The sequence below is a fragment of the Hyperolius riggenbachi genome, chromosome 4, assembly GCF_040937935.1.
Source record: "Hyperolius riggenbachi isolate aHypRig1 chromosome 4, aHypRig1.pri, whole genome shotgun sequence".
NCBI classification, from domain to species: Eukaryota; Metazoa; Chordata; class Amphibia; order Anura; family Hyperoliidae; genus Hyperolius; species Hyperolius riggenbachi.
The window spans coordinates 298,076,678-298,100,797 of record NC_090649.1 but is presented as its reverse complement, the minus strand read 5'-3'; the positions used below and the strand labels follow the sequence as shown (position 1 = coordinate 298,100,797).

Below are 24,120 nucleotides of genomic sequence, written 5' to 3'. Positions count from 1 at the left end.
AAATATTACTAAAGCATCCTACACATTTATTTTGCTCTTAGTGTCTCAGGGTAGTATAGTGATCTACTGTAGCCATCAGTCTTACCAGCTGAGGGACAGTGGTCTGTCTGCACACAGGCTGTGAACAGACATTTCTCAATCTTAGATCCTCCTATATGTGGTATGGACCACTTTTATATATTATGTAAGGGTTTTTTTCTTTTTCTTTTTTTTTATATTGGTAGTGAGAAAACATTAGGGATTTTGCATCCATAAAACTGGACGCAGCAGTAGTGTTGAGGAAGCCTAATTTAATTATTTTGGCATGCATAGAAAGTTACAGCTGGTTGCTTCAAAATTGCTTTTTCTTGGTGATATACAGTACATCATTTTCCATAAGTAGAGTAATACCTTAAGATCGCTTACCCTTCAGCTGTGTAAGACACATTAGGTATCATTACTGTCAGAACAAACTGTTCACTACACAGGAACTGAATCCAGAAATGCAAAATACAATTTTAAAGAAAGGAAAAATTATAGGTGTAGAGAATTAGCTATAATTAAGTTAAACTGATTAGAAGTGGCTGATACAAGAATGACATATAGGAATGACAAGAGTAAGTGATGGCTGTCATGTTATGAGATTAATTAAATCAGCCTTGATATCGCAGTAAAATGTAGGCAGTTATGTCACATGTATTATCAAGTTCAGATAATCCCATCACAGCCTTTATGAATAGGTAGTTTTCTATATTTAGTGTTCCAATTCTAAAATGCTGCCTTTACTGGGGGTAACGGAACACCCTATTTTCACATTTGTGCAAATTGGATAAAATTAATAAAACTAAATTACTTAAATCCAAATAGGTGGTCTTGTAAACTGTGCTTAGCATTCAAAAACAAGGGCATTTATTTTTTTACCATAGGTTTTCTGTGAAATGTATGTGACCAGAGATGGAGAAGTTTAATTTGACCGAAAGTAATATTTCTGGTATAGAAAGTGTCTGAAGGTTTGAGCCACCTGCTGCCTTTTTTCTATGTCCTTTGGCTTTGAAAACAAAAATCCTCATATTGCGAAAATATTTTCTGCCTTTTTTCCGACAGGATTGGGAACGCAAACATAGAGGTTCTTCCACTAAAAGACCCAAGAGACATAAAGGTAGTTTTATTCAGTTCAACTTTCCAGCCTTTACTAACATTTGAAATATCAGCTTTGGGAAGAAGGTTGTTTACATGTTGTAATGGAAATATGTTTGTTGCTTATTGTAAGCAATCAGTAAAATACTTTTTGGTGAGTTTATATGAGCAACAGCTACAACGTTATTTCTTTGATAATAAGACTGTTCTCTGTGTAGCTGATTTTATAAGTCCTAACTAACCAAGGTTTTTAAAGAGCACTTGCAGAGCGCCCGATATGTGTGCGCAAATCTGGACAGGAGAGGAGAGACATATCAGGCTGTACATTGCAGGCACTATGCTTACCTCCCTTTGCTCCCACTGCTTCTTCCAAGACAGCATCCTCTCCCTGCTGGCTGACAGCTTCCTGTCTCTGATGCCCAGGATGCTGGGTATATGCTGCACCAGCATTGCATTATTCACCCGCTCTCAGTAGATTTGAAATGGGAACCCCAGCCACACGTGAAGTCCTGCTTTCTGTATGACTACAATGGCGCCTCATGTGACCCGGCAGCATGTAACAGGTCACATGAGGCATCGCTGTAGCCATGGATATAGGACGCTGGACAGGCAGATGGCGAGCCCATCGCTGGAACACTGAAAGTAAGTGAGCGAAGCTGCACTGTGCATCTAGGGAGGGGGAGATGGGATCACAAGGATGGGGTAATTTGGGGAGAGGAGCTGCATCTTGCAAATATCTAATTGATGCCACCCTGAAGCACATGATTCACATTGCTTCATGGAAGAACTGCCCCTGCCTGTAGCTAAACTTGAGTTAATGCTGTTCTTCTAAATGTCCAGTGATTAAAAGTGGCCAGGAGTATTGAGGAGCTTACTGTCCCTAGCAGCCATCACTCCAAATGCAAGTTTACTATTTGTGCTTATAAGCAGTAATTACAGACCTACCACAGCAACTAATCACAGCATCTTGGAATTATACACAGCAACAAGTTACCATCACTTTTATTACATGGCACTAAATGGCAGCATACAAATATTCAGTCCTGGTATCATTTAGAAACTGTGATGCTAACCTGGAAAGCAGGAAGTAAGTGGTTGAGGGAGCCTACTCTTCAGTGGCACTTACTACGGCAGCAACACAATTGGTGGGTCAGAATAGGCCAAGCATGAACTACTATACCAAAGCACTGAGCAGAACAAATGAAAACTCTGGCTGACAGTAAAGATTACTTGAAACTGCAAAATTGTTAAGGACCTCCAGTATCACAAATGTCATTGTTGATTTTGAAAGTTGCAATAAATGAACATTTTATCTCAAAGTCTGCATTTTGTTAAGGCTGTCATTAAAATAATATGACAAGCACATTGTGTATTGCTTGTTATTTGCAACTTTGCAGACAGTTACTTTTTGAGAAATAGTTTTCTTTTCACATTTGGTATGGCAGTAAATATATTTACCGCTCTTGAATGCGGACCCATTATATTCCTTTAAAGTATCATGTTATTAAGTCTTTATTCACATTCAGTTCTTAGCATGAGTTCAGTTTTAGTGAACGTGCAGTCAGAAATCTTTCAGAGCTTGCTGTTTTTGCAGATCATTTTAGGACAAATATTTTAAGCTTGCAAATATTTCCTAAGCTAATCGGCAAATACGCAAAAAAGAGATCTTTGTAGTAGCAACCAGTATCCTTTTATCTGTAATAGACTCCATTTTAAAGGACAATAAAAGAAGCCATCAGGCTTCAGTGAGATTTGCAACACTACTGTAAAGAACTCAATGCATTAATATGTAATATAAATACTAACTTTTTTTAAAATACAGAAACAATGCACAGATTCAGCTTTTTAACAAAGCTGATCACGCACAAGACAAAAAAGGGCTTCTTATTCAACTTTATAACATCAAAGTTATCTGTTTAGTTTGTTTTTTTAATTCAATAATCAAATTTGACTACAAATGATTACATTTGCTTGAAAGTATGCTGCAAAGTCTTATGAATGCAACCAAACATGATTGTAGTTGTAGGTCTATGGTCAGAGTTGCAAGTATAAGATGCAAAATGAAGGTTAATAATTTAACCACTTCCCGACCACCTAACGCACAGGGGCGGCCGGGAAGTGGAGCCCGCAAGGACCAGCTCACCCACAGAGGCGGTGGTCCTTGTAAGGGCATGGGTGGAGCGATCGCGTCATTCGTGACGCGATCCTCCACCGGCGCCTGTCTCCGCATACCCGCCGTAACATCCCGCCGGCCATACGGAAGCGCCGGCGGGATGTTAACCCCGCGATAGCCGCATGCAAAGTGTATAATACACTTTGTAATGTTTACAAAGTGTATTATACAGGCTGCCTCCTGCCCTGGTGGTCCCAATGTCCGAGGGACCACCAGGGCAGGCTGCAGCCACCCTATGTCGCACCCAAGCACACTGATTTCTCCCCCCCTGCCCCAGATCACCCACAGCACCCCTCAGACCCCCCCCCCTGCCCACCCCCCAGACCCCTGTTTGCACCCAATCACCCCCCTAATCACCCATCAATCACTCCCTGTCACTATCTGTCAACGCTATTTTTTTATCCCCCCCCCTGCCCCCTCCTGATCACCCCCCACCCCTCAGATTCTCCCCAGACCCCCCCCCAGACCCCACCCCTGTGTACTGTATGCATCTATCCCCCTGATCACCTGTCAATCACCTGTCAATCACCCATCAATCACCCATCAATCACCCCCTGTCACTGCCACCCATCAATCAGCCCCTAACCTGCCCCTTGCGGGCAATCTGATCACCCACCCACACCAATAGATCGCCCGCAGATCCGACGTCAGATCACCTCCCAAGTGCAGTGTTTACATCTGTTATCTACCCTAAACACCCACTAATTACCCATCAATCACCCATCAATCACCACCTGTCACTGCCACCCATCAATCACCCCCTGGCACTGCCACCCATCAATCTGCCCGTAACCTGCCCCTTGCGGGCAATCTGATCACCCACCCACACCAATAGATCGCCCGCAGATCCGACGTCAGATCACCTCCCAAGTGCAGTGTTTACATCTGTTATCTACCCTAAACACCCACTAATTACCCATCAATCACCCCCTGTCACTGCTACCTTTCAGATTAGACCCCTATCTGCCCCTAGGGCACTCAATCACCCGCCCACACCCTCAGAATGCCCTCAGGCCCCAGCCCTGATCACCTCGCCAGTGCATTGCTTGCATCTATTCCCCCCTCTAATCACACCTTGAGACACCCATCAATCACCTCCTGTCACCCCCTAGCACACCTACCCATCAGATCAGGCCCTAATTTGCCCCGTGTGGGCTCCTGATCACTCGGCCAAACCCTCAGATCCCCCTCAGACCCCCTTCCGATCACCTCCCCAGTGCATTGATTGCATCTATTTTCCCCTCTAACCACCCCCTGAGACACCCATCAATCACCTCCTGTCAACCCCCTAGCACTCCTATCCATCAGATCAGGCCCAATACAACCTGTCATCTAAAAGGCCACCCTGCATATGACCGGTTCCACAAAATTCGCACCCTCATAGACCACCTGTCACCAAAATTTGCAGATGCTTATACCCCTGAACAGTCATTTTTAGACATTTGGGCCCGTAAAATGCCAGGGCGGTATAGGAACCCCACAAACTGACCCCATTTTAGAAAAAAGACACCCCAATGTATTCTGTTAGGTGTATGACGAGTTCATAGAAGATTTTATTTTTTGTCAAAAGTTAGCGGAAATTGATTTTTGTTTCTTTTTCACAAAGTGTCATTTTTCACTAACTTGTGACAAAAAATAAAATCTTCTATGAACTCGCCATACACCTAACGGAATACCTTGGGTGTCTTCTTTCCAAAATGGGGTCACTTGTGGGGTTCCTATACTGCCCTGGCATTTTAGGGGCCCTAAACCGTGAGGAGTAGTCTAGAAAACAAATGCCTCAAAATGACCTGTGATTAGGACTTTGGGCCCCTTAGCGCACCTAGGCTGCAAAAAAGTGTCACACATGTGGTATTGTCGTACTCAGGAGAAGTAGTATAATGTGTTTTGGGGTGTATTTTTACACATACCCATGCTGGGTGGGAGAAATCTCTCTGTAAATGGACAATTGTGTGTAAATAAAATCAAACAATTGTCATTTACAGAGATATTTCTCCCACCCAGCATGGGTATGTGTAAAAATACACCCCAAAACACATTATACCACTTCTCCTGAGTACGGCGGTACCACATATGTGGCACTTTTTTACACCCTAAGTACGCTAAGGGGCCCAAAGTCCAATGAGTACCTTTAGGATTTCACAGGTCATTTTGCGACATTTGGTTTCAAGACTACTCCTCACGGTTTAGGGCCCCTAAAATGCCAGGGCAGTATAGGAACCCCACAAATGACCCCATTCTAGAAAGAAGACACCCAAACGTATTCCGTTAGGAGTATGGTGAGTTCATAGAAGATTTTATTTTTTGTCACAAGTTAGCGGAAAATGACACTTTGTGAAAAAAAAACAATTCAAATCAATTTCCGCTAACTTGTGACAAAAAAATAAAAACTTCTATGAACTCACCATACTCCTAACGGAATACCTTGGGGTGTCTTCTTTCTAAAATGGGGTCATTAGTGGGGTTCCTATACTGCCCTGGCATTTTAGGGGCCCTAAACCGTGAGGAGTAGTCTTGAAACAAAAATGACCTGTGAAATCCTAAAGGTACTCATTGGACTTTGGGCCCCTTAGCGCAGTTAGGCTGCAAAAAAGTGCCAATCATGTGGTATCGCCGTACTCGGGAGAAGTAGTATAATGTGTTTTGGGGTGTATTTTTACACATACCCATGCTGGGTGGGAGAAATACCTCTGTAAATGACAATGTTTTGATTTTTTTACACACAATTGTCCATTTACAGAGTTATTTCTCCCACCCAGCATGGGTATGTGTAAAAATACACCCCAAAACACATTGTACTACTTCTCCTGAGTACGGTGATACCACATGTGTGGCACTTTTTTGCACCCTAACTGCGCTAAGGGGCCCAAAGTCCAATGAGTACCTTTAGGATTTCACAGGTCATTTTGAGAAATTTTGTTTCAAGACTACTCCTCACCGTTTAGGGCCCCTAAAATGCCAGGACAGTATAGGAACCCCACTAATGACTCCATTTTAGAAAGAAGACACCCCAAGGTATTCTGTTAGTAGTACGGTGAGTTCATAGAAGATTTTATTTTTTGTCACAAGTTAGCGGAAATTGATTTGTATTGTTTTTTTTCACAAAGTGTCATTTTCCGCTAACTTGTGACAAAAAATAAAATCTTCTATGAACTCACCGTACTACTAACGGAATACCTTGGGGTGTCTTCTTTCTAAAATGGGGTCATTTGTGGGGTTCCTATACTGTCCTGGCATTTTAGCGGCCCTAAACCATGAGGAGTAGTCTTGAAACGAAATTTCTCAAAATGACCTGTGAAATCCTAAAGGTACTCATTGGACTTTGGGCCCCTTAGCGCAGTTAGGGTGCAAAAAAGTGCCACACGTACTCAGGAGAAGTAGTATAATGTGTTTTGGGGTGTATTTTTACACATACCCATGCTGAGTGAGAGAAAGATCTCTGTAAATGGACAATTGTGTGTAAAAAAAATTAAAAAATTGTCATTTACAGAGATATTTCTCCCACCCAGCATCGGTATGTGTAAAAATACACTCCAAAACACATTATACTACTTCTCCTAGTACGTCAATACCACATGTGTGGCACTTTTTTTCAGCCTAACTGCGCTAAGGGGCCCAAAGTCCAATGAGCACCTTTAGGCTTTACAGGGGTGCTTACAAATTAGCACCCCCCAAAATGCGAGGACAGTAAACACACCCTACAAATGAACCCATTTTGGAAAGTAGACACTTCAAGGTATTCAGAGAGGGGCATGGTGAGTCCGTGGCAGATTTCATTTTTTTTGTCGCAAGTTAGAAGAAATGGAAACTTTTTTTTTTTGTCACAAAGTGTCATTTTCCGCTTACTTGTGACAAAAATTAATATCTTCTATGAACTCACTATGCCTCTCAGTGAATACTTTGGGATGTCTTCTTTCCAAAATGGGGTCATTTGGGGGGTATTTATACTATCCTGAAATTCTAGCCCCTCATGAAACATGTCAGGTGGTCAGAAAAGTCATAGATGCTTGAAAATGGGAAAATTCACTTTTTGCACCATAGTTTGTAAACGCTATAACTTTTACCCAAACCAATAAATATACACTGAATGGGTTTTTTTTAATCAAAAACATGTTTGTCCACATTTTTCGCGCTGCACGTATACAGAAATTTTACTTTATTTGAAAAATGTCAGCACAGAAAGTTAAAAAAATCATTTTTATGCTAAAATTCATGTCTTTTTTGATGAATATAATAAAAAGTAAAAATCGCAGGAGCAATCAAATAGCACCAAAAGAAAGCTTTATTAGTGACAAGAAAAGGAGCCAAAATTCATTTAGGTGGTAGGTTGTATGAGCGAGCAATAAACCATGAAAGCTGCAGTGGTCTGAATGGAAAAAAAGTGGCCGGTCCTTAAAGAGAATCTGTACTCTAATATTCTTACAATAAAAAGCATACCATTCTATTCATTATTTTCTCCTGTGCCCCTCTGTGCTGTTTCTGCCACTCTCTGCTACAATCCTGGCTTGTAATTAACAGTTTTAGGCAGTGTTTACAAACAAACTAACCAGCTTCTAATAGGCTCAGCTAAGCATAGTGTGTGAGTCATTCACAGTATGCAGGGGGCTTGCAGAGGGTGTGTATCGCTTCTACCAATCACAAGCAGCCCTGCACATTCCACACAATCAAGCTTTAGCCCGACAAACAGGACAGAGGAAAGATACATTGATTTATTACAGAGACAGTGCAGTTAGGAAAGACTGCAGTAAGCCAGAGCAGATTAGAACAGGCATAGGAACTTATAGGATAGAAGAACTAAGGCTGAAAAATTTGTTACAGAGTCTCTTTAAGGGGGGTAAAGCCCGCGGTCCTCAAGTGGTTAAATTACCATCTCCAATAAATAAATAAATAAAAGAACATAATGATTCTGAAACCATTTAAAATGAATATGTAATTGTAAATTGCACAAAACAAAGAACACGTTATATGTTGTTACTGAAAAAAATGTTATTGTTTTATAAAAAATATATGCTTATTTTGATTTTTGAAGCCGTCAACACATATAGTAAAAAGAATGAGCAAAAGACTGATGCAGCTGATTGGGTAATTGGCAATAGGTCAGTAACATGATTGAGTATTATTGAGTAGTGTTGGGCGAACATCTAGATGTTCGGGTTCGGGCCGAACAGGCCGAACATGGCCGCGATGTTCGGGTGTTCGACCCGAACTCCGAACATAATGGAAGTCAATGGGGACCCGAACTTTTGTGCTTTGTAAAGCCTCCTTACATGCTACATACCCCAAATTTACAGGGTATGTGCACCTTGGGAGTGGGTACAAGAGGAAAAAAAATTTAGCAAAAAGAGCTTATAGTTTTTGAGAAAATCGATTTTAAAGTTTCAAAGGGAAAACTGTCTTTTAAATGCGGGAAATGTCTGTTTTCTTTGCACAGGTAACATGATTTTTGTCGGCATGCAGTCATAAATGTAATACATATAAGAGGTTCCAGGAAAAGGGACCGGTAACGCTAACCCAGCAGCAGCACACGTGATGGAACAGGAGGAGGGTGGCGCAGGAGGAGAAGGCCACGCTTTGAGACACAACAACCCAGGCCTTGCATGAGGACAAGAAGCGTGCGGATAGCAATTTGCATTTTGTCGCCATGCAGTCATAAATGTAATACAGATGAGAGGTTCAATAAACAGGGACCGGAAACGCTAACCCATCACAGATGTTCATTGTTCATGTTACTTGGTTGGGGTCCGGGAGTGTTGCGTAGTCGTTTCCAATCCAGGATTGATTCATTTTAATTTGAGTCAGACGGTCTGCATTTTCTGTGGAGAGGCGGATACGCCGCCGATCTGTGACGATGCCTCCGGCAGCACTGAAACAGCGTTCCGACATAACGCTGGCTGCCGGGCAAGCCAGCACCTCTATTGCGTACATTGCCAGTTTGTGCCAGGTGTCTAGCTTCGATACCCAATAGTTGAAGGGTGCAGATGGATTGTTCAACACAGCTACGCCATCTGACATGTAGTCCTTGACCATCTTCTCCAGGCGATCGGTGTTGGAGGTGGATCTGCACGCTTGCTGTTCTGTGTGCTGCTGCATGGGTGTCAGAAAATTTTCCCACTCCAAGGACACTGCCGATACCATTCCCTTTTGGGCACTAGCTGCGGCTTGTGTTGTTTGCTGCCCTCCTGGTCGTCCTGGGTTTGCGGAAGTCAGTCTGTCGGCGTACAACTGGCTAGAGGAGGGGGAGGATGTCAATCTCCTCTCTAAAGTCTCCACAAGGGCCTGCTGGTATTCTTCCATTTTGACCTGTCTGGCTCTTTCTTCAAGCAGTTTTGGAACATTGTGTTTGTACCGTGGATCCAGAAGGGTATAAACCCAGTAATTGGTGTTGTCCAGAATGCGCACAATGCGTGGGTCGCGTTCAATGCAGTCCTAGGCCGAAGAGGTCATAGCCTAGGGTCACAAAACCTGTTTATTTGGGCAATTTCAATGGTGGCGAGTCTGACGTACATAAATCGCAGCAATGGCCGTTAGCAACGTCTGAATCTTACAAAATGTCTCATGCAGGTAGAAGACATATTGTTAGACTTGGGCTCCAAAGATGGGTTTACAGTTCCAAAATCTCACATCGTTTGCAGGGTTTATACCCTTCTGGATCCACGGTCTCATGCAGGTAGAAGACATATTGTTAGACTTGGATTCCAAAGATGGGGTCCCTACATCTCTGCAAACCAGAGTTACAGGGGTCCAAAATTGGTAAAATCCCCCATAGGATTTCATTGCCTCCCTATTTCACTTTCCAAAATCTCACATCTTTTCAAAGGGCAATGGCTCAGCAGTACCAAATTTTCTAGCATTGTAGGGACCCTTAGGGGGAACATGACTGGTGAGTTTCGGGCCCCTAGGCCGAAGAGCTCATAGCTTAGCGTCACAAAAACCTGTTTATTTGGGCTATTTCAATGGTAGTGATGGTGGCGTACATAAATCTCAGCAATGGCCGTTAGCAAAGTCTGAATCTCACGAAATGTCTCATGCAGGTAGAAGACATATTGTTAGACTTGGATTCCAAAGATGGGGTCCCTACATTTCTGCAAACCAGAGTTACAGGGGTCCAAAATTGGTAAAATCCCCCATAGGCTTTCATTGGGCCTCCTATTTACCGTTCCAAAATCTCACACCATTTCAAAGGGCAATGGCTCAGCAGTGGCAAAACTCACCAGTTATGATCCCCCTAAGGGTCCCTACAATGCTAGAAAATGTGGTACTGCTGAGCCATTGCCCTTTGAAAAGATGTGAGATTTTGGAAAGTGAAATAGGGAGGCAATGAAATCCTATGGGGGATTTTACCAATTTTGGACCCCTGTAACTCTGGTTTGCAGAGATGTAGGGACCCCATCTTTGGAATCCACGTCTAACAATATGTCTTCTACCTGCATGAGACATTTCGTGAGATTCAGACTTTGCTAACGGCCATTGCTGCGATTTATGTACGTCACCATCACTACCATTGAAATAGCCCAAATAAACAGGTTTTTGTGACCCTAGGCTATGACCTCTTCGGCCTAGGGGCCCGAAACTCACCAGTCATGTTCCCCCTAAGGGTCTCTACAATGCTAGAAAATTTGGTACTGCTGAGCCATTGCCCTTTGAAAAGATGTGAGATTTTGGAAAGTGAAATAGGGAGGCAATGAAATCCTATGGGGGATTTTACCAATTTTGGACCCCTGTAACTCTGGTTTGCAGAGATGTAGGGACCCCATCTTTGGAATCCAAGTCTAACAATATGTCTTCTACCTGCATGAGACATTTCGTGAGATTCAGACGTTGCTAACGGCCATTGCTGTGATTTATGTACGCCACCATCACTACCATTGAAATAGCCCAAATAAACAGGTTTTTGTGACCCTAGGCTATGACCTCTTCGGCCTAGGGGCCCGAAACTCACCAGTCATGTTCCCCCTAAGGGTCCCTACAATGCTAGAAAATTTGGTACTGCTGAGCCATTGCCCTTTGAAAAGATGTGAAATTTTGGAAAGTGAAATAGGGAGGCAATGAAATCATATGGGGGATTTTACCAATTTTGGACCCCTGTAACTCTGGTTTGCAGAGATGTAGGGACCACATCTTTGGAATCCAAGTCTAACAATATGTCTTCTACCTGCATGAGACATTTCGTGAGATTCAGACGTTGCTAACGGCCATTGCTGCGATTTATGTACGCCACCATCACTACCATTGAAATAGCCCAAATAAACAGGTTTTTGTGACCCTAGGCTATGACCTCTTCGGCCTAGGGGCCCGAAACTCACCAGTCATGTTCCCCCTAAGGGTCCCTACAATGCTAGAAAATTTGGTACTGCTGAGCCATTTCCCTTTGAAAAGATGTGAGATTTTGGAAAGTGAAATAGGGAGGCAATGAAATCATATGGGGGATTTTACCAATTTTGGACCCCTGTAACTCTGGTTTGCAGAGATGTAGGGACCCCATCTTTGGAATCCAAGTCTAACAATATGTCTTCTACCTGCATGAGACATTTCGTGAGATTCAGACGTTGCTAACGGCCATTGCTGCGATTTATGTACGCCACCATCACTACCATTGAAATAGCCCAAATAAACAGGTTTTTGTGACCCTAGGCTATGACCTCTTCGGCCTAGGGGCCCGAAACTCACCAGTCATGTTCCCCCTAAGGGTCCCTACAATGCTAGAAAATTTGGTACTGCTGAGCCATTGCCCTTTGAAAAGATGTGAGATTTTGGAAAGTGAAATAGGGAGGCAATGAAATCCTATGGGGGATTTTACCAATTTTGGACCCCTGTAACTCTGGTTTGCAGAGATGTAGGGACCCCATCTTTGGAATCCAAGTCTAACAATATGTCTTCTACCTGCATGAGACATTTCGTGAGATTCAGACTTTGTTAACGGCCATTGCTGCGATTTATGTACGTCACCATCACTACCATTGAAATAGCCCAAATAAACAGGTTTTTGTGACCCTAGGCTATGACCTCTTTGGCCTAGGGGCCCGAAACTCACCAGTCATGTTCCCCCTAAGGGTCCCTACAATGCTAGAAAATTTGCCACTGCTGAGTAATTGCCCTTTGAAAAGATGTGAGATTTTGGAACTGTAAATAGGAGGCCCAATGAAAGCCTATGGGGGATTTTACCAAATTTGGAGCCCTGTAACTCTGGTTTGCAGAGATGTAGGGAACCCATCTTTGGAGCCCAAGTCTAACAATATGTCTTCTACCTGCATGAGACATTTCGTGAGATTCAGACGTTGCTAACGGCCATTGCTGCGATTTATGTACGTCAGACTCGCCACCATTGAAATTGCCCAAATAAACAGGTTTTGTGACCCTAGGCTATGACCTCTTCGGCCTAGGACTGCATTGAACGCGACCCACGCATTGTGCGCATTCTGGACAACACCAATTACTGGGTTTATACCCTTCTGGATCCACGGTACAAACACAATGTTCCAAAACTGCTTGAAGAAAGAGCCAGACAGGTCAAAATGGAAGAATACCAGCAGGCCCTTGTGGAGACTTTAGAGAGGAGATTGACATCCTCCCCCTCCTCTAGCCAGTTGTACGCCGACAGACTGACTTCCGCAAACCCAGGACGACCAGGAGGGCAGCAAACAACACAAGCCGCAGCTAGTGCCCAAAAGGGAATGGTATCGGCAGTGTCCTTGGAGTGGGAAAATTTTCTGACACCCATGCAGCAGCACACAGAACAGCAAGCGTGCAGATCCACCTCCAACACCGATCACCTGGAGAAGATGGTCAAGGACTACATGTCAGATGGCGTAGCTGTGTTGAACAATCCATCTGCACCCTTCAACTATTGGGTATCGAAGCTAGACACCTGGCACAAACTGGCAATGTACGCAATAGAGGTGCTGGCTTGCCCGGCAGCCAGCGTTATGTCGGAACGCTGTTTCAGTGCTGCCGGAGGCATCGTCACAGATCGGCGGCGTATCCGCCTCTCCACAGAAAATGCAGACCGTCTGACTCAAATTAAAATGAATCAATCCTGGATTGGAAATGACTACGCAACACTCCCGGACCCCAACCAAGTAACATGAACAATGAACATCTGTGATGGGTTAGCGTTTCCGGTCCCTGTTTATTGAACCTCTCATCTGTATTACATTTATGACTGCATGGCGACAAAATGCAAATTGCTATCCGCACGCTTCTTGTCCTCATGCAAGGCCTGGGTTGTTGTGTCTCAAAGCGTGGCCTTCTCCTCCTGCGCCACCCTCCTCCTGTTCCATCACGTGTGCTGCTGCTGGGTTAGCGTTACCGGTCCCTTTTCCTGGAACCTCTTATATGTATTACATTTATGACTGCATGCCGACAAAAAGCATGTTACCTGTGCAAAGAAAACAGACATTTCCCGCATTTAAAAGACAGTTTTCCCTTTGAAACTTTAAAATCGATTTTCTCAAAAACTATAAGCTCTTTTTGCTAAAAAATTTTTCCTCTTGTACCCACTCCCAAGGTGCACATACCCTGTAAATTTGGAGTATGTAGCATATAAGGAGGCTTTACAAAGCACGAAAGTTCGGGTTCCCCTTGACTTCCATTATGTTCGGAGTTCGGCCATGTTCGGCCCGAACCCGAACATCTAGATGTTCGCCCAACACTACACGTGACCCGTTCGGCCAATCACAGCGCTAGCCGAACGTTCGGGTAACGTTCGGCCATGCGCTCTTAGTTCGGTCATATGGCCGAACAGTTTGGCCGAACACCATCAGGTGTTCGGCCGAACCCGAACATCACCCGAACAGGGTGATGTTCTGCAGAACCCGAACAGTGGCGAACACTGTTCGCCCAACACTATTATTGAGTATTAAAAGAAACACAAAGAAGAGACAGATTCTTCTAAGAAATAAAGATGCGGGGAGGGAGGGCCATACCTCTATGTGAAACACTGCATGGACAAAGAGTGCTTAATTTTTAGAATAATAATCCTCAACAAAATTTTACTTTAAAATGTATTAAAAATCAATGGAATCACTGCAGCCAGAACCGCAATGCAGGACTGACTGGCAGGCCCCCTAGTTTCCCTCCATCTAGTGCTCCTCTGGGCGCCTGCAGGTAGCACAGCACACTCACCTGTTCACTGGCAAACTCCTACAGTGACCCCTCAGCATGTACACAATCACGTAACATACATGCTGCTGGGTCATGGGTTACAGGTGGCCAGTGAGAATGGAGAAAGGATACAGGAGGGAGCGTGCTGGTGAACAAATGAGCGTGCTCTACTGACAACACTGTACAAGGGGTCAGGGAAGCACTATTTCAGATGGGGGAAGACCTGGGAGGAGCCGTTGATCGGCCACAAATCTACCGTCATGCACCCGTCTCCTTTCAAGCATTATCTTTTTGTCCAGAATGATTGATAGTTTCAATTGATTTGGTAGGGAAATTGATTGAAATTATGATTGGGTGACCATGTTGGGCATCAATCTCTGGCAGGTTCGATCACAATGGCAGCATCTTTACTGCTGGGCTGGCAAGGTGCATCACTGTTGGGTGTTTGGTTGTTGTTAAGGGAGCAGAAGCAACACCTAGTTATCCAGATTTCTCTAGGGTGTAATTCTGAGACATCATAGCCTAGGCTAAAGCTACGTACACACATGCGACAACGATCGTTCGTTGTGACCGACGAACGAACTTTTAATTGCTGAAAGAACGACCTAAGTAAAGTTAGTTTTAAAAGGTGTGTAACGATCTGATCGGTAGAACGAACGTTACATCACGTAAAAACAACTATTGCGCTTGCGCACAAAAATGAAAAGTTCCATGGGGAAATGGTGAAATGCGCATGTCAACGATCGTTTCCAACGATGTACTACTTTTGCAAACGATCGTCGTTGGGAAAAATCCGCCAAGCTAGATCGTTCGTTTTGAACGATCTAGCTCGTCCATCGTTAGACTTAATGGTCGTTGGCTGCTTTTTTTCAAACGATCGTCGTTTGAAATGATCGGGGAACGATCGTTTCAAACGACTATAGTCGCATGTGTGTACGCACCTTTAGGATCACTGTGAGGGCAAGGTTACATACCAATATATAAATATATAAGAAGTGTTGAAACCTGAATAATCAATGCAAAGTTGTGTATCCTGATCCTGAATAAGGTACTGCATTCTACTATATGTCATTATGGTGCCTCATTAAGCACTGTGCAGTACTTTCCCTTTTTTATGTCAGACATTATCATTAGGCGATATAGAAAATACAGAGAAATCTCTTTATGCAAGCAACAAGGCTGAAAGCTGTAATTGAACAGCCATGATCTCCAGGCCCTGTAGTGGCATTAGATTAAAAAAACACACACACACAATTGATCTCTCCCCGCATCTGTGCATTTCGAGTATGGCCCTGAAAAGGTCCAGTCATTTGAAGAAATCTTTACCAAAATTGTTATTACTCTTTGTAATGACACCATTCAAACACAAATCACTGTTCTATAGTGTATACATGTAAATTTTAAAGGGTAACTAAGCACAGAAATTACCTTCTTTTGCCTCTTCTACATCTTTGACACACACATCATGAAAAGAGCCAATTGGGTCGCAGCTACACGGTCGGCAAGGTCTGGGGTTTTCTGGTCGTACCTAGTGAAAATATCTTCAGTAAATTGTGTTGTATATCTTGCAATTATCCAGGGCAAACAATGCATTTATTTATGAATTGTTATGAGTCCATATTTCATATCAATAAAATTCAAAATGTACAGTTATTTATTTGTGTGAACCGTAAGGTTTCATTATACATAATTCAGAAATGAGATTGAGAAAGCGAATCTGAAGCTAAATTGTTTGGATGAATGTAAGCAGTTTCTTAACAGCAATAAAGGTAACAATGCTGCAGTAGGTCTAAGTAGCTGGCAAGAGACTTTATGCTGCGGGTGTTAAAGTGGGAAGCAGTAGATTTGGGCGCATGAGACAAGTGGACAAAAAGGGCGCCCCATTCACTTCCATTATAAATATCGTTTAATGGGCGCTGAACGGGGAAAATAAGGCGCCGGAGATTTTTAAGGATTTATAACGGCGCCCGGAGATTTTTAAGGATTTATAACTATGTTTGTGATGATTTAAGTTTACAAAATGAGCCCGTGACGAATAACGTTTATGAAGATAATAAATCACTATTTCTAAAACATTTCTAACACATTATTATCCACCCAAAAAAATAATTTACATTTTTTTTCTTTACATTTTTTATTTATTAATGTCTGTAAAACATTATTATCCATAGGGGGTTTTAGGTTTAGGCACCAACAGGGGGGTCTTAGGTTTAGGCACCAACTGGGGGGTTTTAGGTTTAGGCACCAACAGGGGGGTCTTAGGTTTAGGCACCAACAGGGGGGTCTTAGGTTTAGGCACCAACAGGGGGGTCTTAGGTTTAGGCACCAACAGGGGGGTCTTAGGTTTAGGCACCAACAGGGGGGTCTTAGGTTTAGGCACCAACAGGGGGGTCTTAGGTTTAGGCACCAACAGGGGGGACTTAGGTTTAGGCACCAACAGGGGGGTCTTAGGTTTAGGCACCAACAGGGGGGTCTTAGGTTTAGGCACCAACAGGGGGGTCTTAGGTTTAGGCACCAACAGGGGGTCTAGGGGTTAGGGATAGGTACAGGGAGGGTTTTTAATAAACGAAAATATAAGTTTCACTTTACAAACAGGGAAGATTAACGTTTTAAGAATTGCCGATCTCATACACATTATTTAGTGATTTATAAATTCTTAAAACACTATTTATAAACGAAATTCTACACAATAATTTCTATAAACGATATTTCCATTTATCGTTTATACCACGCGCCCTTTTTTCCCGACGCCCTTTTCGTACGTACGCGTTAAAGTGAGCCATGCAGGCATGCAACAATTGCCCCCGTGACAGTGAGAGAAGGGGGAGGCAAGGGCTATGCTCTACCTCTCTTTTTCCCTTGCAGAGTTAGCACAGCAGAGCTGTATGAAATATTCACCAGCTCCTGTTGCTTTTGGCCTCCTCTTCCTCTATGCTTCCCTTCTCTGGCTCCTGATCACATGACATGCATGGGGAGCCGAGATTGCAGCAGAGCGAGTGGCTGCCAAGAGAAAGTGGAGGCCTGCGATGGGAGCAAGTCAATATTTTACACATAACCACTGTGCTTACTCTGGGTGTGTGTGGGTTGGTGGGGGAAGGGGGGGGGGGTTGCTGCAGGGTGATGCTTTGAGGAGCCCCATGATCATTGTATTTTCTGGGGAACCCAGAGGGGCATTGTCATGCCCCTGGATTGATGCATCCTGGATACAATGCTATACATTCTGAAGCAGAAGTGTTTCATAACAAAGTGGCTATTGTGTTTTATCTAGTCATATGAAAACCCTGCTGTTCAAAACAACTACTGAGTAGGGATGGTCAATGAGATGCAAATCATTTTGAGTTGATGCAGGATAATGCAAATTTTGCATGCACATTTAAGAAGCTTGAAAATGGACCAATCCAATCTTACCTCAGCAGGATTTTATTGCTTCATGTTCAAGTTGCATACATACTGTAATTTGTATAATGCTGTATCAACTCGAAATTATTTCCATCTCATCGACCATCCCTACTACTGAGTAGCCAAGTCACAGCTATTTTTATTGACTCACACACTATCACTCCTATCGTCCTGTTGAGTTATGCTGTCTAGGAGAGGAACAGACCGCATAAGTAAAAAGAAAGGAGGATGCTCTGGCAAAGCCCACTTGTTTACAAGAGATGTGGAAAATGGAAAAATTTTAGTACCTGTGAGAAAAGTACAATGTTATATAAATGATTGTTTAGCTATTTGTATGATTTTGCATATATGGAGGGTTGGCTGTGCCTGCAAAGTATGCTGCAACATGCATCAATACCTTAATGGTGCCACCATATATTTTTTTGGTATTAGTATTGAACTTCACTCAATGTGATAAAACTGGGGAGTATATACCAAGACTGATTCCTATTTACAGGCACAAACACTTACCAGTTCTTAAGTCTATACATACTTTATAGTTTTTCAGAACCTTTATGAGGCACTGAGAACAGAGTACCTTAGATTGAATGTTTTATGTATTTTAAACTCTAAGCGATTCTGAGAGACTTTCTGGGTAGATAGATTTTTGGAAAATTGCCTGCTTCCTGGACGAGCTATATGTTTATAACTGGATTCTACTGATAATCTTACTATTCCCTGTATTTTAGAAAATAGGTCTATATATATTCTATTACAGATTTTTTTTTTATTTTTTTTTTTACTGTTCTTACATTTGTTATGTGTTCATAGGAAGACTGTCTTTGTATCTGCAAACTTTTCTGAGACTCACAAAAAAGATATCATGATTATATTTATTTATTTATTGTGGAATTGATTCAAGTTAAAGTCAGAGGATCACATAAAACAAAATCTTTCCTCTGTTGAACATTATGGCACTTAGTGGTTCTTTTATAGTGATTTTCTAAAATGACAGTTAAATTTGTTGTTTTTATTATGTTTATTCATGGTGTTTTCATCAGTTGACATTTGTTGTATTTTATTTCTAGATATGCATTGTCTTACTTTTTTATTCTATTGTACTGTTTTCACCAAATTGGTTACCACTCAGTGTGTATGGAACAATAGTGCATATATACACATAGGTGTGTGTATATATGTCTCCTGTTTGTATAATTGTAGCGTTAACAACATCTGGAGGCTGGCATGCAGTGCTCCCAACATCAGAGCCCCTGAAGAAGTTCTATTGGGTGAAACTGGTTGGGTGGAGCATATGTCAAAAGAAAGACAGAAATAGACAGGACAGTTTGATGTCATCACATACAGCCACTTTGGTCAGCTCACATCTGTTTGCAAGCCAACATTGAGGGACCACACTCATTTATTTTGGTTTTCCACAAAGTTGAACATATTTGCCACCAAAAAAAAGCTTCTAAACCTGTGGGCAATAACCAAATTAGCCCATCCAGCCACAGTACAAAGAAAGTGTGCTGTGTAATATGTTGGCACTTTATAAATACAATAAATAAATAAAGTGTTGATGACCCATAACACACTGGATCCCATATGAGAAAAACCTCACTCAGTTTTTTCTTTTTTTTTACTTGCCATGCAGTAAGCAGTGGCATAGCAATAGGGGGTGCCGAGGTAGCGACCGCATCGGGCCCCTTGGGCCAGAGGGGCCCCAAGAGGCCCTCCCTCCAGCACAATATTAGCTCTCTATTGGTCCTGTGCTGGTAATTATCACTTCTATAGATGCTTTAAATAGTAGTAATCATTAACAAACTGTTCCCTATCCCCTTCTTGCACCTCTGAAACTCCTTGGCAGGTTTTGGTGCGCCGTATCAATTGTTATGTATAGAGTTCTTTGGGAGCCCCCATGTAAAACTTGCATTGGGGCCCATAGCTCCTTAGCTACGCCACTGGCAGTAAGCTCAGGTACACACCTGAAGTATGTGCTCTAGCTACCACAGCTTACTGCAACTATCCCATTTACTGTAAATAAATAGCAAGAGTTTAAAATCCTAAAACTCAATTTACAATGCACAAGGTTTACTTATACAGTTATTCAACAGTTCACATTAATGCAATACCCATTGAGGTCGATAGTAGCCATCTATACAGGTCTCACAGTTGATGCCAGCTGTATTTTCAGAGCAGTTAACACAAACTCCACCTCCATTATATTGACCGTGAATATTTAAACTCAGGTTTTTGCTTGCTATGTTTTCGTCGTAATAGCATTCGTCAGTCTTTCCATGACAGTTGCATCCTGTTAAAAATAAAGTATACTATTTCAGCATTCAACTTTTATATTAATTTTAACCACATTCTCGTCCAGATAGGCTGCATGCACTCCCAACGGCCGTTAGCCCAGTGATCAATGAATGGGATTATAGATCTCAATCATTGATCGAAGCCCCCCCCGCAGAAAAACCGACAGCCTCTTATCAGAGGCTCTGGTTTTTCTGAGTTAAAAAAAAGTTTCCCATTGTCCTAATGCTTCCGGGAAGCGTGATGGTACGCTTCCAGGACTTTTTGACTGTGGCCATCTTGTGGTCAAATAGTAAAACTACACCCACATCCATTTTTTATTAAATAAATACATTTTTTTACATTTAAAATTAGCTGTTTACCTCCCACACCAAAAATTACCCAAATAAAATGTTAAAAAAAATTAAACAATTACAATTAAAAAAACAAAAAAACAAACAAAACATAAATAGTTACCTAAGGGTCTGAACTTTTTAAAAAATTCACCTTTATTTCCAAATAAAATATCGGTGCCATACATTGTGATAGGGACATCATTTAAATGGTGTAATAAGCAGGACAAATGGGCAAATACAATACATGGGTTTTAATTATGGTAGCATGTATTAATTTTGAACTATAATGGCCAAAAAACGAGAAATACTGATTTTTTTTCCATTTCTTTCTTAATATTCTTGTTAAAATGCATTTAGAATAAATTAATTCTTAGCAAAATGTATCACCCAAAGAAAGCCTAATTGGTTGAGCTCTCTGACCAAGCTTGGTAGGCTACAGTGCTGTTTTCCTGAAGCACTTATCTCAATCTGTTTCCCATTGTTTCTTGTTTGTTTAAAGTTGTAGGGCCCATTCACACTTAAGTGATTCGCGGGCAATCCCCACTAATTGCTAAAGTGCTAGCGCTTTTTAAAGCGCTAGTGCTTTGTTACCCTATGGCAGTGTTTTCACTGCCGCGATTGGTGCCAATCACGGGCGTTTGGCGATTAGCACCAATCGCAAACGTGTTACCTGCAGTATTTTTGGGGCGATTCTGGAGCGATCGTGGTACAGGGCTATTAAAGCAATGACTGTGATCGCTCTGAAATCGTGGAAGTGTCCAGTTATTTTTACCGTGCTAATCATGGTAAAATCACTCAAGCAAAACATTTTGTGATTTTATGTGTAAATAGGCCCTTACAGATGGGAAGTTCAAAGGGTCATTAGCTCTGCTGTTTCATAGTTTTAAATAGTTTGTAAACTGCAAGTATTAGATAATGATGCAATGCAAAAAAAAATGATGCAAATAAAAAAAAGCTATATAACTGAAAATAAAAAATATGAGACTTTTTTCTTTGCTACTAATGTTCTACGACTGGAAAAACTAGTGCCTATGCATAGAGGTAATGGAGCTCGGTTTGAAAATATTTGGAACCAATGGCTGGATACTCCTGAGGTTGTCGATTTTGATTTAATTAGGGGAAGACTTTTCGGATGAGGAATGGGTGCGTGTTCTCTTCTATGTTGAATTGTATATCTCTATCTGCTAACATATTCATAAGTTGGGTTCTACACGTTCCTCACATAAACGATATTCTCTCTTCTGTAACACTCTGTAAGGATATATATCTATATACTTTGTGCCTTGAATTGATCAATAAAACTTGTTTGATTAACTAATATTCTACGAATTATCCATACTACAAATACAATTCATTATATCATAAGTTTTTTTTTTCCTTGCTTCAGTGTCACTTTATGAATGTAATGATCTAGTCAGTAATGATCTATCTTTTGTGGATTGGAGACTGTCTTATCATTTAATTGTATTGTCTTTAAAGCCCCCAATTGAGTTTTATACAGTATATATGTTACGGCCAGAACCCGAAGTCTGGCCACTTCGGGATCTGGCCGGCCAAAACGCGACGTGGCCGTGCCCCTGCGGCCAATGTTAGAAATGAAATTATTCCCTTAAGATTCATGTATTTTCTGTCCATCTCGCTGCAGCCAAATGTATCAAAAGTGAGTTCATTTCATTAAATTAAGTTGGCGGCAATGTAACAGATGAAGCCGCCGGCTTTGACTCTCGCTCTCCTCCCCCTTGCCTCTCTCCTATACAATACTGGGAGCCGGGGACATGCGTGTCCCCCAAGAGTCGTTCGTCGCGGCAGGAAATCCTGCAGTTCGTTCTTGCAGAGCGGGTGCTGGCAGAAGCAATATCTGCAGCCTCCCCTCTCTGCTAGTTTCTTGTGACGAACGATTCTCGGGGACACGCGTGTCCCCCGGCTGCCAGTGTTCTATAGGAGAGAGGCAGGGGGAGGAGAGGAGGCAGAGCTGAAGCTGGCGGCTTCATCTGTTACCAGTGGCGGCGCCAGGGGCGTGCTTTGGGGTGAAGCACCCCCTAAAATTCTCCAAGCACCCTATTAGCACCCCCCAGCATGAACTGACTTTCGGTGTCTAATAGATGCCGTGTCAGTTCACCGGCAGCAGCAGCCAGCAGCTCCGGCAGCGGCAGAGCAGGGATACGGTAAAATGGCGTCTGAAGCCCTGCTCTGGAGACCTCGAGTCTGCAGTGCAGGGCTTCGGGTGCCATTTTCCCATAGCCCTGCTCTCAGCGCGGGAGTTTCAGTTGCTGGCTGCAGAGGATCGTGGGAGCTGCGCTTCGGACGGAGGCTGGGACAGGAGGTCTGCTGCAGGTGAGTAAATGTTTTTTTTATTACAGCCAGCCAGGTGTATGTTCTGGTCAAGTCTGCTACATGATTGAAGTGTTTTCTGGCCAGGTCTGCCTGCCACATGATTGCACGTATTTCTAGTCAAACCTGCCACATGATTGCATGTACTTTCTGGTCAAATGTGCTGACATGATTGCACGTATTTCTAGTCAAATCTGCTGACATGATTGCACGTATTTCTAGTCAAATCTGCTGACATGATTGCACGTATTTCTAGTCAAATCTGCTGACATGATTGCACATATTTCTAGTCAAATCTGCTGACATGATTGAAAGTATTTTCTGGTGAAATCTGCCACATGATTGCACGTATTTTCTGGTCAAATCTGCCAAGATGATTGAACGTATTTTCTGGGCAAATCTGCCGACATGATTGAACGTGTTTTTTACTCAAATCTGCCGACATGATTGAACGTATTTTCTGGGCAAATCTGCTCACATTACGTGTATTTTCTTGAGAAAACCTGCACAATTATGTGAATTTTCTGGGGAAAGGGTCACCAAAACTTGGGCCCACTGTCTTTGCGTTGCACTTTTAAAGGGAACCCGAGGTGAGAATAATATTGAGGCTGCCATATTTATCTCCTTTTAAGCAATACCAGTTGTCTGGCTGCCGTGCTGATCCTCTGCCTCTAATTCTTTCAACCATAGACCCTGAACAAGCATGAAGCAGGTCAGGGGTTTCTGACAATATTGTCAGAACTGACAAGATTAGCTGCATGCTTATTACTGGTGTAATTCAGTTCACTACTGCAGCCAAATAGATCAGCAGGGCTGCCAGGCAACTAGTATTGTTTAAAAGGAAATAAATATGGCAGCCTCCATATCACTCTCACCTCAGGTTCACTTTAAATTACAGTTAGCTCCGCCCTCATCTGGTCATGCCACGCCCATTTTTCCCCGCGGTACGCTTTGTGCCATGCCCATTTTTTGCCATCAGCTACCCCAGAAATTGGTCCAGCACCTGCATAGCACCCCCCAAAAAAATCCTGGAGCCGCCACTGTCTGTTACATTGCCGCCGGCTTAATTTAATGAAATTAACTCACTTTTGATACATTTGGCCGCAGCGAGACGGCCAGAAAATACATGAATCTTACGGGAATCATTTCATTTCTAACATTGGCCGCAGGTGCATGGCCACGTTGTGTTTTGGCCGGCCAAATCCCGAAGTGGCCAGCCTTCGGGTTCTGGCCGTAACATATATATATTTTAAGTGCATTTAATAATTTACTAATACATGCATGTACTGGTCCAAGCCCTATCTCATACAGCCTTATCAATCCCTGCCATGTACTGATGAGGACCAAAAGTCCGAAACAGGCTGTCTACATGTG

At 42.6% G+C, this 24,120-nt stretch overlaps 1 protein-coding gene across 12 annotated transcripts in view; it reads right to left on the bottom strand.

The window, feature by feature from the left end:
- LAMA2 (laminin subunit alpha 2) overlaps positions 1-24,120 on the bottom strand; it is a 1,150,433-nt gene that overhangs the window by 741,647 nt on the left and 384,666 nt on the right. For all 12 annotated transcript variants that reach the window (XM_068231524.1, XM_068231529.1, XM_068231525.1 and 9 more), the window contains 2 exons: positions 19,900-20,078; positions 15,818-15,917 (listed from right to left, as the gene is read on the bottom strand). In XM_068231524.1, coding sequence (XP_068087625.1) covers positions 15,818-15,917; positions 19,900-20,078 — 279 coding nt within the window. The remainder of the gene's footprint in view (positions 1-15,817; positions 15,918-19,899; positions 20,079-24,120) is intronic.